At 38.2% G+C, this 16,271-nt stretch overlaps 1 protein-coding gene across 1 annotated transcript; it reads right to left on the bottom strand.

Annotated features, from left to right (window-relative positions):
• Positions 1–4,530: 4,530 nt before the first annotated feature.
• LOC129282379 (galactosylceramide sulfotransferase-like) lies at positions 4,531–12,982 on the bottom strand. The gene is made up of 4 exons (XM_064114730.1): positions 12,857–12,982; positions 12,032–12,214; positions 8,119–8,717; positions 4,531–6,686 (listed from the first exon to the last, which is right to left on the bottom strand). Exons 2-4 carry the CDS (start codon positions 12,187–12,189, stop codon positions 5,893–5,895), a joined length of 1,551 nt encoding a protein of 516 aa, XP_063970800.1. The 5' UTR covers positions 12,190–12,214; positions 12,857–12,982; the 3' UTR covers positions 4,531–5,892.
• Positions 12,983–16,271: the final 3,289 nt, after the last annotated feature.

Raw genomic sequence — 16,271 nt, 5'->3', positions numbered from 1 at the left:
ATTTCTTACCAGAAAAAAATTTGACAAGCAAAAAAAAAGGGTCTTCAACTTCAAAAGAGGGGGTACACGTCTGTTTTTTTTTGTATTTTTACATTACCAATTATAAATTTGGCTTCTCAAAAGGTGGGGGGGGCACGTCCCCTGTATCAGTTGTGACTCGTCAGGGGGGCAGGGATACGTCCCCTGCATGAGTTGTGACTCGTCAGGGGGGGCATTCTGCCCCCCCCCCTTAGGTACGCTAGTGTCTACAATAATATTTTTATTTGGAGGCTGCACTCTACAAGCTCCGCTTTTTAGCAGCCTCCTCCTTTTCCAACCTGCTTGGATAATATATAATCTTGATTATAATTTTTGTACTGTTCATAGAGATTTGAAGTATGTTTTATTGCATAAAGATGTTTATCAAAATGTAAGAAACAAATTTAAATGTTGGAGATGGAAATAAACGAAACGAAATGAAATATTGGCTAGTTATCTACTTGGTCTAATCAAACTACAATCATGACAATAGCAAATGGTCTAATTCTCAGAAGGCCTACCCTATCAGCAAATTTGTCTTACAAAGAGTAGAGTACTTGGCTAATATACTGCTACCTTTTCTGTATTACCAAGATTATCGTCCACTTTAAGGGTGAAAGTATCGACTGTCATATGAAAAAAATCGAGTTTCCATGGTAATAATAACCTCAGCACATCGAACAATCTGCAGAGTGGATACGGGGGCTCTATAAGTTGCTTTATTCGCATAATATAAATGACACTCTTCTTTATTCGCGCGCGAGTGAAGCGAGCCAGCCAAAATGATACCGAACCTTTTCCTAGATCTTTAGATAATGTCTTTTGGTTACCGCTCTCATCAATAATTCGTACAAAATTGTTTCTCCGTCATCACCTTGATCACTTTCAATATCGTATTGTAGAACATTGTTTTTGATGAAGGGATTGTGAAATGTGATTACTCGAAGGATTCTAAAATCCAAGCCACGCCCCCCCAAAAAAAAAAAATATATATATATACTGTATATATATGTTTTGGCAAAGATGGAAAGTGATAACATGTTCTATAAAACTAGACTTTGAAGTTTAAAGGACTTGCCAGGTATGGTGGCCCTGAAGAGACTTCGCAAATAGACCAAGTCGCGAATGTCACGATGTCGTGAATTTTTGTTTTACTTGCTTGGGTGGTCCTCGTAAAATTTCCAGAAGATGACTATGATCTCGAGTCGAACGCGTGCATGTTGGCATGGGCTTGGCACTGAAATAAGAACCGAGACATATCGATCTAGCCTACCGGTATAGTCTTCAACAACTTACTTAGAATTAGATAGTCTAGGGCTCTAGGCGATGGCAGCCTAACCAATCTACATACTTATTCCACTTTGTTCAAAAGGATCATAATTTGAAGTTAAAACCTACCATTTTCACAGAAAGCATATAGTTAAAAGTCTCGCCAAGAGTTCCATATGCACGTACTGATTAAGCAATCAAAACAATTTCACGACGAAATTCGCGACGAAATTCGAGACGTCGTGAATTTCGTCGTCAATATTCGCGATGTGGTCTATTTGCGATGTCCATTCAGGCCGACCATAGCCAGGAAAGGCTGCTCATGAACTTCATATCAAGATAAGATCCATCCTCCAGTTTATCAGCTAGGGTTTGCATGGATAGATCCTATGTTTTATCAAGGAATGGGGGGTCCAGATCACCCCCGTCCCCTCCAGATAGAAAGCGATATCATGTTTTATGAAACTGGAGTTTGAAGAACTAGCCGCGGACAAGCTGCTCTACTGCACACAAACTTCATATCCAGAGAAGATCAGCTAAGGTTTACATGCTACCCCGAATAGGAACAAAAATCTCATAATGCGCGAGACGAGATAATTTTCACTCCGTCGGGTCGTCATCACCACTTCCGGTTTACAGCCATGATCGCGCGAGGTTCGCGATACTGAGTTTTCCACCACGCTGAAATCGATGCCAATCAGCGTAATTTGTACAGAGTATAATAATTTTTATTACATTTGGTCAGTTTTGATTCCATTTGAATTATAAATAAAATAAAAAAATATATTTCACGTGAGAATAATTTTTATTCATGTTTTTATTTGGTTATAAAAAAATCAAACAAATAATGAATATCTTAAAATTTTGCATTTAGCGACCGGCCTGACATCACGATCGTATTCAACTAGACACTAAATATATTCAGCATTCATTTCGTTCAATTTTTCGTCGACCACAAAATGGATAAAAATCAGTTTCGGAACTTAAAAAAATCTTAACTGACAGATGAATACCGTGCAATGGAAAGCGTCAGGCAGAATTAGTGACTTTAGCAGAAAAGGCTGTAAAACTGTTAGTGAAAGAGAGTGTTGTGATCACGAACTTTCCGAGCGAAAGCTACGTTGTGTTGTTGTGCATGACGGCACTGTTGATCTAAATGGCAAAACAATGCGTTGGACTTCCGAACAGGAAGTTGTAATACCGAAAAAGCTATCCCATAATGCAATGCACGTTACAGGGATTTTCCCGGATCTCGGCGAAATCGCTATTTAGGGTAGCGAGAATTGGAACCCTTTTCTGGTGAATTATTGGTCAAAGTACTGGGGCCCGTTGCAGTAAGAATTGCAATCAAACTTAACTCCACAAATCGAACGCAAGTTGATTTTCAACCAATCAAATGCGAGTATTAGAGATGTCCGCTTTATTCCATCGGGTCTTCGCATCGCGGCTCGTATAATCGCGCAACCCGACCGTTCAAGAAAAGGGTTCCATGACATTTGCTCAGGCGACAATTGCTCCGCTGTAAATTCAAAACAATAATGGAATGACCAACTTCAACCCTGGATTTGAACCCCGGGGATTTGAACCTAACCGACTCCATACCGATCAAGGCTTTTACGTTATTACCAATGACAGATCATCGGTCGGTTTGGAGTCGGTTTCGGTTACAGACACACCAACGATACCGACTCAAAACCGATCAAGGCTATTACGTTATTATCAATGACAGATCATCGGTCGGTTTGGAATCGGTTTCGGTTACAAACACACCAACGAAACCGACTCCATACCGATCAAGGCTATTACGTTATTACCAATGACAGATCATCAGTCGGTTTGGAATCGGTTTCGGTTACAAACACGCCAACGAAACCGACTCCATACCGATCAAGGCTATTACGTTATTACCAATTACAGATCATCGGTCGGTTTGGAATCGGTTTCGGTTACAAACACACGAACGAAACCGACTCCATACCAATCAAGGCTATTACGTTATTTCCAATAACAAATCATCAATCGGTTTGGAATCGGTTTCGTTGGTGTAACTGCATTGATAAGGGTCATTGGGGCCTGTTGCATAAAACTTTTTACCTGAGAAAACTCTGGTAAAAACTGAAAACAAAGGTTAGTCTGATTTCTGCAATTGACTTTAACACAGGACAAAAACTCCGGTAAAAACAACCTGAGTTTTCTCAGGTAAAAAGTTTTATGCAACGGGCCCCAGATATACCAGGCTTTGAGATCATACCCCTCATCATTGCTAATATTATCATTTTCATGATTATTGTCAGCATCCCGATCGTTACCAAAAGGAACAGTTCAAGCAAGAAAAGAGAAGATCAAACATGCACACACATTTCGAGTTTTCTAACACCTTCTAATAGGTCCATGATTATGTTAAACCCCAAAAGGTCTCTATAAAATAAAATAAATCTGCTCTCTGAGTTAAAGTATTTAAAGAATACATCGGGGAGAAACTATTTATTTCTCTATCTTCCATATTATTAAATATAGTTATTCTTTTTGTATCGAAATTAGAGTAAGGTATTTTGCTTCCATTTTCCGCTAAATTATTCATAGTGTGACATTATAGGTCCTGCTCTGATTGACAAGTTAATTAAGAGTCCAATGATTTATCAAGGTGTCTTCAAATATTCATGATGACGAGGAATATGATTTTTTTCTGATGGTTAAGCTGCACACTTTAAGTTCAGAGTAATGTATGGCAACTTATTACAATTATTTTCTTCATATTTGCCGCTGCAATATTTTGGTTGAATAACAATTAGGTTGTAGGTCAATATGATGGCCCGATCATACTGGAAGCGTAGCGCATTCATAATTCCAAGCAACGTCGAATCTTATCAGGTTAATTTTGATGATTTTTGTTCATTAAACATAAGGTGGCATCACTATCAATTTTTCGATTGAGGGGGCGGCAAGTTACCTATTTTCTTTCCTCGGCCGATTTGCAGGCACATGATAGGGGTGACAGAGTTAGCGACCTATGTTTCTCTTGATCCAGTGCTTGCACTTTCCGAACATCCGACCGCCGTTTGCTTGGTGATAAAACTCTCTCTTCCTTTGGAACCCCACCCCCTTTTTTGGGGAGGGGGTGTTTCACGATTTCTCCGAAACATGATAAATGAACGCATCCCCCAATAAAATTAACCTGAAATACGAATCAAAGATAAACGATTTTTATAGACTCAAATGAATTGACAAGATAACATCGATTTTCAGATAGAAACAAATATAATGTGAAATAATTTTATTCATTCATTGCAACATTTGGAAAGCATTTACTGATTTGATGAGCTCCTTCTGATGAAAACTGTATTCCAAGGAAAATATGGAATACATTAGTATTCATAAGAAGGTATAAGGCATAGGCCTATTGACTTAGTTAAACATTGACTATGTTTTTTAAACATACCTGATCTAATGCAGCAAATAAGAAACAGGACGGCAAAATGGAGGAAGAAGGGAGCCACCGAAAATACTGATCGAGATGATTATTTTGAGGGAGCAAAGCAGGGGTGCAGGAGAGGCATCAACCACCTGCACTGTAAAATATAATATTGGGTAAAATGTTAACCAGCACGAGGGAAAATATGTGCCCAACCAATTTGGGGCAGTATTTTACCCAATGCGGGAAGCATATTATCCAGTAAGGTTAACAAATTAACAGCAATAACTTTAGAATGGGCAAAATTTTCATCACACTGGATAAATAAAAAAGCCCCCAAAAAATGCTAAATGTTGCTTGGACACATAATTACCCTCATGGAGCATTTCTACCCAATATTTTTAACGTGTGTCGCCTCAATATTTTATCAATAAACTGATAAACCTGAACAAAATCGTAGAAATGACCATCTAATTCGATTTCATAATAGTCCCCATACACACACACACACACTTTTGGCTCAGCCCCCTTTCAAAACCGTTTCGCAGCCCCTTCGAAGAAGGTATTTTAAAACGATAAAGGTCGGTCTGTAGAAGAAACTCGCTCACAGTGGTGGGGAAAATTATAATCAATTTGAATTTATTCAGTTGTGCTCAAATTCACAGGCACTTTGCAGTGGACCCTTCTTCTACTCCGATATGGTGTATCTTGAAAAGGACTCACAAGCGCGTATTACCTCATCTTTTCCATAAACAATTCACAAAACTGTTGAACGCTTGTTTCTAGAAACCCCCAGAGGAGTATGGGCAGATATATATATACATATCATGGCCATAGTTGCACTACCCAACAATGCAGCAACATAATCATGTTTTTCAAAAATTAGGCCATGATAATTTAGTTTGCTCTAATTTATGACAGGTTTAATAAAGAGTTAGGCTGACAGTGTTACATAATTTGACTTCTAATTAAATATTAGAATGAACTTTAACACGAATTGTAGGAATCTAGTAGCATAATTGTATTAACAAAGTATTTATGAGATGAGAGGCGTTTATGCAGAGTAAGCAAATGCACTGTCCAATTCTGGTTTACTGAAGTAAGGTGTCTTTCAATTAATCAATCAATCAGGTAGAGAAAAGAAATATAATAATAATAATAAGCTTTAATATCATTTCAACGTGGCGCTATTTTCAATTTCCATGTCGGAAACTATTTATATGCTTTGTTCTGAGATGTGATAAGAATTCTTTCGATGTCATTGCAAGTCGTCTGCACGTACTGTTTCTCATTTGACTTCGTTTAACCACGTACTCCGCGAGACCCGTATCTTTCATTGAACCTCGCGAGATCTCGCGGACACTCGTCCCGTCCATACACTGATCTTTCACTTTGTCGCACATGACTTTTAATTCTGCCACCTCCGCGTCCATTTTCGCCCTTCCATACGCGTCAATCTTCTCCCATAGAGTTCTATTAAAGTGCTTATAAAGCTTCACATCTCCTCTGTTCCACCAATCCAGACGCTTCACTACATATTCCGCTGCTCTCTCGTCATCAATAGACTGCGCTGCAGAATGTGGGTCCAGCGAAACTTTAATCTTGTTATGTACGTGTACAAGACTGCGCATATCCCAACAGAACAGATTCTTCAGTAGAATCAACGACTCGAAGAAGTATTCCATGATTAGGACCAAATGGAATTTCGAGTCCAGGAACTGGATGTAGTCCTGGACCAGCTTAGGGTTCTCGCTGAAACTACGCTCCATCCCGAGGTCAAAGAGCATCGGGTCCCTTCCATTGTGACGTTTGTATTTAACAGATCCGTATTTGTTGTAGAAGAATTCCGGATTGAGTGAGTACTGTTCCAACGTAGCCATGTACGTATTCTCCATTACGAAGTAAGAATACATGCTCCGGAACTGATCGGCGGACTTCCGGATAATCGTGATGTATTTGGTATCCGGCGGCATCACATCTTTTATGCCTGCCAGACATAAGAGTAAACAGATTATTAGCGTTACAAGGACAATCACTAATAAAGTATTTCAGTGTATTTTGTATGAAGTGACAGAGTCTATCTGAATCATCAAAACAGTCAGCGCATGCAAGGGCGGAAATCTCTCCCCAAAGGTAGGGGGACCAGGGACCCGAAAATTTGACAAGCAAAAAAAAAGGTTATCACCCCAAATGTAAGGTCATTTCGACCAAAATAAATTTGACAAGCAAAAGAAAAATAAAGGATATCACCCAAAAAGTAAGGTCATCTCGTCCAAAATAATGTTTTATTTCGATTTTGGATGACGTATTTCTTTCCATCATAAAATACCAAAAAGAGTACTATTTTGGATAGGGGGACGCGCCCCCCCCCCCGTCCCCCTGGGATTTCCGCCCATGAGCGCAGGCACACACTAATCAACCGCGAGTGTAACAATAAAAGTGCAATCAAGCAATGCAATGAAGCAACAATTTACCAAAATTATTTACGGAACACTGACGGCCTTCCGATGACAGAGTCAATATATAGCATACCACGAATCTTTGATTATTTATTAAGGAAAACATTATAAAACGATTGACAGTTACCTTCTCTCCGTAATTGTAGAATCTCAAAACACGATTAATCAATCCATTAATTATTGATCGACATAATTGTATTCATCAAATATGAATCAATTTGAACTTGAATTAACTTAAAATTTTAGATAGGCCTACAGGACCCAAAGAAGGCTAATATGCACATCAAAGTAATTGCACGAAGGAAAGACAGTTATGTAGTACATGTATGGTTGAACTCAGTGACGTAAAAAAAAGAAGAAAATCAGTGGGCTCAACAAGGCAAAAGTTGGCAAAAATTCTAAAATGACTTATATTTTCTTTTTTTATTGATTTTGACAAAATATTCAAAATATAATATCACATTTCCCTTCTTTTTCCTTTCATTTTCTCTTTTCTTTCGTCTTGGTCATGGAACTTTTGGGGTCCATGACCCTAAACTGGCCATCTATTATAATAGGCCCTATGCCAGGGCTCGAACAGGGTGAACTTCCCCTTTAAGGGTCTTAATGTGATTTAAACGGTTGCTTACCGAATACACTAAGACGATTGATGATCCGATCAACCTCAACTGTATGGAAATCCAACAATGTCATTTTTAACAGGAAATTTGCACAATTCCTTATGTAAACAAAGAGAAGCATACAGAATGTTTAAGAAAACAAGAAATGTATTAATATATAACATATCTAGAACACATTTTGAACAAAGTAACGTGCATTTCTTATGTTGACGTTGCTGGCTTTCCATAGTTGTGGTAGAACGGATCAATCGTTACTCTTTGTAACAGTAAGACGGGGCCCAGGTTCCGAAAGGAAATGTATTAATACAAACACAAAAAATAAACATAAATCATGACTTACTCTCATAAAAGAATCTCTGATGGTTGGCCATAATGTTGTATGATTTTCCCTGACGTACTGGCAAGATACTGTTTGGTTCAAACTCGCGCACTGATTGGATGTAAACACCACGTGACGGGAGTGCAAAGGTCAACCTCCTCTCATCCCCATAACGGTATATAATATTCTGTAGCGTCGAGCTACCTGTTTTATGAGTCTTTACATAAACTATATTTGATTGGGGCTTGCACGTTCTTTGGTCATCTGTCGAGTGATCTGTTCGCTTCTCCTCAACCATTCTAGCACCAAAAGGATCGTCTCTGATAGATATCGTGCCTACCCGCTTACGATCCGGGGTAGATTCGTACACCGGTTTGAAGGCGATTTTAGACTTGCTCCGGTCCTTGGGATATATCCGACGAACGGCCGGAGCCGGATGCCCGAACGGATGAGAGAAAACCGGGTAGGAGGATTCGTCTTCGCCCGCGTTGTCTCCGCTGACCGAAAATTCTCTGTCTTCGTCGCCTGCGTCATAGATGACGTCATTCTTAGTATTGGACTCGTCGAGGCGATTTTTGGAGCGATGGATAATCGGCTGAGGGTGAAGATGGTCTAGCCACCTGTAGAAGAATAAGGACAATGTCTTTTATGAAACCTACAAAGTTAAGTCTTCGGGTATCGGGTACTATGTCAAGAATAGCTGGGGTAAAGGTGGATAATGATGATAGGGGGATTCGCTCATCGACGTACGGAAGAGGGTTCAAAAACACATAAAAAGTATTGAAAATGCCTGTCAATCGACAAAGAACAGCTGGGAGGTCTTTGTCGAAAATATTGGCGAACCGGAACAGCAGTTTCGTCCTAAGTTTCGGAGTTGACGAAAAATTGCAAATGTGTGATTTGTCCAGAGTGACGAAACTGCTGTTTTTAATTCCCCAACTTAAGAGAGAGACTCCTTCTTTTCTTCTTTGTCATGAAGGGCATTTGACAATTTCTCTATTCTTAAATCCTCTGTACGTCTCGAAGCAAAAACTCCCTAATGAATCGTAGGGGTGTGGCCCCCTATTCTTAAATCCTCTGTCCGTCTCGAAGCAAAAACTCCCTAATGAATCGTTGGGCCGTGGCCCCCCACCACAGGCGACCACCCGCTATGTTTTTGTTTTTTTTCAAAAAGTGAAGAAAAAAATGAGGAAGAAAATTGGAAAGAGAAGGACGAAGAACGCGAAAAAGCGGAGGTCTGGATCGTATAACTCTATTTTTACCCAATTAATTCAACAACAAAAAGACTGACGTCGTCTTGAAATCCTCTTGCCCCCTCCCCATATCGAAATGTTCTGGAGCCGTCCCTGATCACGCGTATATCCACTCCCTAGACATGCTAGAGTCAGCTTTACCTCGGCTTAACCCGGTTGCAACCCGGACGCAACATTGTATCAAGGAATGGAATATAATACTCTTCCAGGTAACATATATGATTTAATAGCTTATCTATGTCTAGACTACATCTGCAGTACCAGAATATAATTTAATCCTGATATTTAGAACAAATTTCATCTGCAGGGAATTAAAGGTGCCTTGTTGAAGTAAGTTGATGGAGAAGAAGGAGAGGAGGAGAATAATGATGAGACATTCAAGTAGTAGCAGCAGTAGCAGCAGTATAGTACATGCAGAAGTAGTAGCAGAAGTAAATGGTGAATGAGAAGAACTAGTAGTAGTAGTAGTAGTAGTAGTAGTAGTAGTAGTAGTAATAGTATTATTATTATTATTAGTAGTAGTAGTAGTAGTAGTAGTAGTGGTAGTAGTAGTAGTGGGGGTAGTATTAGTAGTAGTAGTAGTAGTAGTAGTAGTAGAACTATAGCAATGGTGGTAGAAGTAGTAGCAGTAGTAGTAGTAGTAGTAGTAGTAGTAGTAGTAGTGGTGGTAGTATAGTAGTAGTAGCAGTAGTAGTAGAAGTAGTAATAGCATTGGTATTAGTAGTAGTAGTAGTAGTAGTAGAAGTAGTAGTAGTAGTAGTAGTAGTAGTAGTAGTAGTAGTAGTAGTAGCAGCAGCAGTAGTAGTAGTAGTAGTAGTAGTAGTAGTAGTAGTAGTAATAGTAGTAGTAGTAGTATTATTATTATTAGTAGTAGTAGTAGTGGTAGTGGTAGTAGTAGTGGGGATAGTATTAGTAGTAGTAGTAGTAGAACTATAGCAATGGTGGTAGAAGTAGTAGCAGTAGTAGTAATAGTAGTAGTAGTGGTAGTATAGTAGTAGTAGTAGTAGTAGTAGTAGTAGTAGTAGTAGCAGCAGCAGTAGTAGTAGTAGCAGTAGTAATAGTAGTAGTAGTAGTAGTAGTAGGATTAGTAGTAGTAGTAGTAGTTAGTAGTAGTAATATAGGATTTCCCGGCGAAATTCACGCGATTTTCATTTGAATCAATATATTGGGCATTTAAATTAGCATAAATCGGTTTTGCCGGGCAAATTGTCATTAAATATATCTAATTTTAAATAAGATTTAGGATGTTTGGAGAAGGTTTGTGTGTTCTTTTAATCTAGAAACGAGCCAGTTAGCATTCAAAATAGTCAGTAATTATTCAAGCGTCATTTCTAGCTTTTAAATTAGCGATTGGAAGGGATCATTAAAGTTAAGAATGCAGGGGAATAAATGTTCCAAGTGTTCACAAATCGAAGAATGTGCCGGAAATTGTCTGTTTGATGTTGTGATCTACTATGTTATTTCATCTATTCGTTTGCAAGAACAAAGCATATGGGTCTATTCAGAATTGAAGCTAAGGATTATGGGAGTAATAAATGCACAATCTGTACAGACATGTCTGTAGCACATTGAGTGAGAAAATATGGTCACATCTGTGCTACCCTTAACTGCACCCTTCGCGGAACAAGCCACAGTCACATGAATCACAAATATATAAATAGATGGTAGATCATTTTTTTCCTTTCATTTTATATGCTGATCGATTAAATAACATTTAGATAAATTCTTAAGTTGAGCAGAAAAACCGAGCATTAATCACCCATTGTATAAGAATTCATACGGAAAAACCCCAAAACAAAAATAAAATAAAGCTGAAGAAAAAAAAGAATATTTTCTAATATAGATAAAGAGAGAATAATAATTAAACAAAAGGAATCAATGAGCACTGCAAAAAACGCCTAAAGGCAAATTATAATGCACATTGCGCTAATTTGATTGAGCACTATAAACGGTATTAAATGATAAAATCATGCCGTCGCGAGAACCGAAAACAGATTTGTGCTAAATAGAATGACCGATTCGCAAAAGAAGGACATTCTTCATTAATTAAAAGGAAACTTCCATTCATTCTACTGGAAATTTCGTAAATTTTTAAGCAAGAAAAGGGAATATAAAGAAGAGATACCCCGAGTGCACGGAATCCGTCGAATTTGAAAGAAAGGAAAGCTAACATCAATGCTATACTCCCGATTTTGGGCGGGAAATCATATAGTGTTAGAAGTAGTAGTAGTAGTAGTAGTAGTAGTAGTAGTAGTAGTAGTAGTAGTAGTAGTAGTAGTAGTAGTAGTAGTAGTGGTAGTAGTAGTAGTAGTAGTAGTAGTAGTGGAAGTATTAGTCGAAGTATTAGTCGTAGTCGTAGTAGTAGTATTAGTCGTAGTAGTAGTAGTAGTAGTAGTGGTAATAGTAGTAGTAGAAGTAGTTGTAGCATTGGTGGTAGTAGTAGAAGTTGTAGTAGTAGTAGTAGCAGTAGTAGTAGTAGTAATAGTAGTAGTAGAAGTAGTTGTAGCATTGGTGGTAGTAGTAGAAGTTGCAGTAGTAGTAGTAGCAGAAGTAGTAGTAGTAGTAGTAGTAGTAGTAGCATTGGTGGTAGTAGTAGTAGTAGTTGGGGTTGTGATCGTAGTAGTGATAGTGGTGGTGGTAGTAGTATGGGTAGTAGTAGTAGTTTTTTTTTTCATTCTTACCCTTCTGCGTTGAATTCTCGCTGAGTCCACAGGCCGTCACGTGACCCAAAGCTAGCGTGCTGATTGGATGACAGAAGAAGAAGGACGTAGATGCAAAGTCCTATAGAAGCGGAGAGAGCAAGGATTTTCCCGCTTGTCAACTTACGGAGATACCTCATTCTGACGAAGGCCAATTATCATCACCTAAACAAGAATTCAACAAACAGAAATTTGTTTTTTCAACTAAAACTAGATAACTGTTGTTAAGTATTGGCAAAACACATTGAAAGTAAAATGGTGTTGATGTGAGATGCAAACCAAAGCGTGTAAAAAATGCCAGCTTTTGGAGAAACATATAACTATGTGTACTGTGCAATAATACAAGGCCGATACAAACATGTATTCACAAAGAGCGTACGATAAATATAATGTAATCACGTTGATCATGTTTAATCATAACGCACAATTATGAATAAGGTGATGTCGTGGCCAGTGAAATAACAGGCTATTCTGTCTTTGCTGACGTAGGAAGCATGTATAGTTTACGCTATCCCCGTTTGCGAGTAATCGTCTACGAAGTGGGATAGCCGAGTATCCGACTCGTGTATAACCGGGATTGTGATATGATTCCAAGAGTTAATATCATTTTCAAAAGTTTAATCCACTTCTGCTAATAATCCAGCGAAAGACCGTTCATTCCTCTAATCAATGAAGAATTAGTAATCGTATTCTGGAATATAGTTCCGTACAAAGGATCCCGTTTCATAAACACATGTTACAATAACAAATGCACAATTTCTATAACAAATTTACAATCAGCCAATCAGAATGAAGGATTATAGTAACCTCTAACTGTTATTGAATATTTGTTATTAATAACAAGTTTATGAAAATGGCACCAGTGATGAGGAATGCACAATAAATAATCAAAGAGTCCTTGTCACACTCCTGATTTAAGAGGAAATCCGAATCAAGACTCAAGTCCATAATGGAGATACTTCACACGATCACCGGATAGATTGCATCCCGGTTTCCTTCCTATATCCGGATCGAGTAGCTGATGATATAACAGGGTGAGAAGAAAGGTGTCATATTGACGGTCAGTCACTCACCTCCATCAATACACGTACAAATACATTGACAAGTTCTTTGCCACGATTGTCAAAATCAAATTATGGTTTTCACTTATCTTCAATTCAATTCGTTTTATTCAATCATTTAAAAATCAATACACATCAATTTATCTAAAATCAATATTAGTCACCAGTGGTTGTTTTCATATTATGTTGATTATCTCAATCAGGCCTGGGGGCCGTTTCATAAAGCTGTTCGTAAGTTAAGAGCGACTTTAAGAACCCCTGGTGATCCTTTCTTGTGGTAAATGGTATATTCCTTGGCGATGGTCAAGCGCGTAAGAAAGGTTCACCAGTCGTTCTTAAAGTCGCTCTTAATTTACGAACAGCTTTCAGATTCAGATTCAGATTCATTTATTATTGATCCATGATAAAATACATAGAAATTTGGCCTCCACTGGCTGTACGAAGAAGATAGAGGGAAATCATAGCAGAGAGAGAGAGGGAGAGAAAAAAACTTACACGGAATGATAATTAGGTATTACAATTTGCAGCAAGGATACTCAGCTGTATATAACGTTAAAAGTAATTACATAATAAGAAAGAACACATTAAAAACCGACTTTGGAGAGCATAACAAGCTGGGAAGGACAGAGGCAAGAATGGGCTAGGGATCGATTACAAGTGTGTTCGAATTGAATTGAATTACTTAAAATAATGATAATATATGGTAGACAGGCAAAAACGTTGTCAAGGATTGAATGCTGACATGCGTGTTTACAAAAGCCTCAGCGTAATAGCTCCATGGTTTAACTTTGTCATTGTACATATGGATTGCATTGGGTACAAACGATTGTCTAAATCGTGAACGGTTACTCTTGGGTGCACGGAGGCGAATGCCTGAGCGGTTGAATCCAAAGAAACTGTGCAATGGATGAAACACCCACCAGGATACCAACCAGGATACTGTTTTTGGTTTCAAATGTTTTAGATTATGTGGTAATTAATGTAAAGGTTATAAAGGAATCTGCAAGATTAGAGAGGAATCAATGCTCTCGTGAGATAAGTGAAGTCTTAGGGTGTAATGAGGGCACCAGCAACAGCAAGCGTTTAATTTATTGGAAAAAAAAGTACATAGTTCATTATTTATAATTATAATAGTATCATTGCTGGGAAGAACACGGTGTCACAAAGTATGTTCACAGTACTTTCACAGTGTGTCCAAAGTGCGTTCACAGTGTGTTCATAGTGTGTTTATAGTGTTAAGAGTGTGTTCACAGTGCGTTCACATTATGTTCATAGTACGTTAACAGTGCGTTCACAGTGTGTTAAAAATGCGTTCATACTGGGTTTACAGTGTGTTCACACAGTGCGTTCACAGTGTGGAATATCGGAAAATGTTGTTACTTTAGCGACCTGTTACAATCATAATCACCAAACTGCCAATTTAATATTACACTCTTAAAAATGTTGGGCAACATACGGTCCACACAACAATTGGTTAAAACTTTATCCAATTCTGGGTAGTTTTACACCAATACTGTGTAGTTTTCACCCAAAGCACACATTATTGGTGTAAAACTACCCAGAATTGGATAAAGTTTTAACCAATTGTTGTGTGGACCGTATGTTGCCCAACATTTTTAAGAGTGTACAATGTCTTAATGATCGTATAGGCCATTATTTTATTTTTTTTACTGTTTTCCCTCTTATTTTTCTCATTTCATGATTGTAGACCAAATCATTTTACAAAGGTTTGATGTGGTGTGGGAATCCTCTTCAAACTCAAATATTCATTGATCAATCGGCATGATAGATGTATATTACTCGTTTTTCTTCGTTTGACTTTACGCTTGTTGATCTTTAATTTAATCCTCATTTTTCGATACGTTTGATACGAATCTTTTGTAGATTTGCACTCTTAGGTTCAGCTCATACTCAAGGCTAAAGTATACTTTATGTGAGAAGAGAAATCATGCACTTCAACTAACTTCTTTGTCTCTTTTTATTCATATTTCACAATCTGTTTCAACCGAGATTAATGTGAATCAAAATAAACCATACGTGCGTAACATATATCGAGGCCGGCGCTAACATGCAATACAAACGAAATAGTGAGCTTGATCTTGCCAGGTATAACCGTTTCTGAAAATCAGCGTAAATGTAAAATGTCATAACTTTCTTATTTAACACCCAAATTTTAGAACAACATCATTACTATGATTGTATGATTTTTGTCTCACCTGCATAGCAGAGTGAGACTATAGGCGCCGCTTTTCCGACGGCGGCGGCGGCGGCGGCGGCGGCGGCGACGGCGACGGCGGCGGCGGCGTCAACACCAAATCTTAACCTGAGGTTAAGTTTTTGAAATGACAGCATAACTTAGAAAGTATATGAACCTAGTTCATGAAACTTGGCCATAAGGTTAATCAAGTATTACTGAACATCCTGCCTGAGTTTCATGTCACATGACCAAGGTCAAAGGTCATTTAGGGTCAATGAACTTAGACCATGTTGGGGGAATCAACATCAAAATCTTAACCTAAGGTTAAGTTTTTGAAATGTCATCATAACTTAGAAAATATATGGACCTAGTTCATGAAACTTATACATAAGGTTAATCAAGTATCACTGAACATCCTGCATGAGTTTCACATCACATGACCAAGGTCAAAGGTCATTTAGGGTCAATGAACTTTGGCCGAATTGGGGGTATCTGTTGAATTACCATCATAACTTTGAAAGTTTATGGATCTGATTCATGAAACTTGGACATAATAGTAATCAAGTATTACTAAACATCCTGTGCAAGTTTCAGGTCATATGATCAAGGTCAAAGGTCATTTAGGGTCAATGAACTTTGGCCAAATTGGGGTATTTGTTGAATTACAGCCATAAATTTGAAAGTGTGTTGGTCTAGTTCATAAAACTTGGACATAATAGTAATCAAGTATCACTGAACATCCTGTGCGAGTTTCAGGTCACATGATCAAGGTCAAAGGTCATGTAAGGTCAAAGAACTTTGGCCACGTTGGGGGTATTTGTTGAATTGCCATCATATCTCTATAAGTGTATTGGTCTAGTTCATAAAACGTGGAAATAAGAGTAACCAAGTATCACTGAACATCTTGTGCGAGTTATAGTAGTTTTCAAAATCAGCACTGCTGCTATATTGAATCGCGTGATGC

This window comes from Lytechinus pictus, unplaced genomic scaffold (genome assembly GCF_037042905.1).
Source record: "Lytechinus pictus isolate F3 Inbred unplaced genomic scaffold, Lp3.0 scaffold_20, whole genome shotgun sequence".
Lineage (NCBI taxonomy): Eukaryota > Metazoa > Echinodermata > Echinoidea > Temnopleuroida > Toxopneustidae > Lytechinus > Lytechinus pictus.
Note: the sequence above shows the minus strand (reverse complement) of the source record. Positions and strands in the feature narration are given on the sequence as shown.

What these genes read in the sequence shown, in the direction of transcription:
- LOC129282379 (XM_064114730.1), bottom strand. Translation starts at nt 12,189, where the DNA reads ATGAGGTATCTCCGTAAGTTGACAAGCGGGAAAATCCTTGCTCTCTCC. An exon ending in CGAGAATTCAACGCAGAAGG is followed by an intron (nt 8,718 to 12,031) that starts GTAAGAATGAAA and finishes ATTCTTCTACAG; the next exon opens with GTGGCTAGACCATCTTCACC. An exon ending in TCAGAGATTCTTTTATGAGA is followed by an intron (nt 6,687 to 8,118) that starts GTAAGTCATGAT and finishes TATGTCTGGCAG; the next exon opens with GCATAAAAGATGTGATGCCG.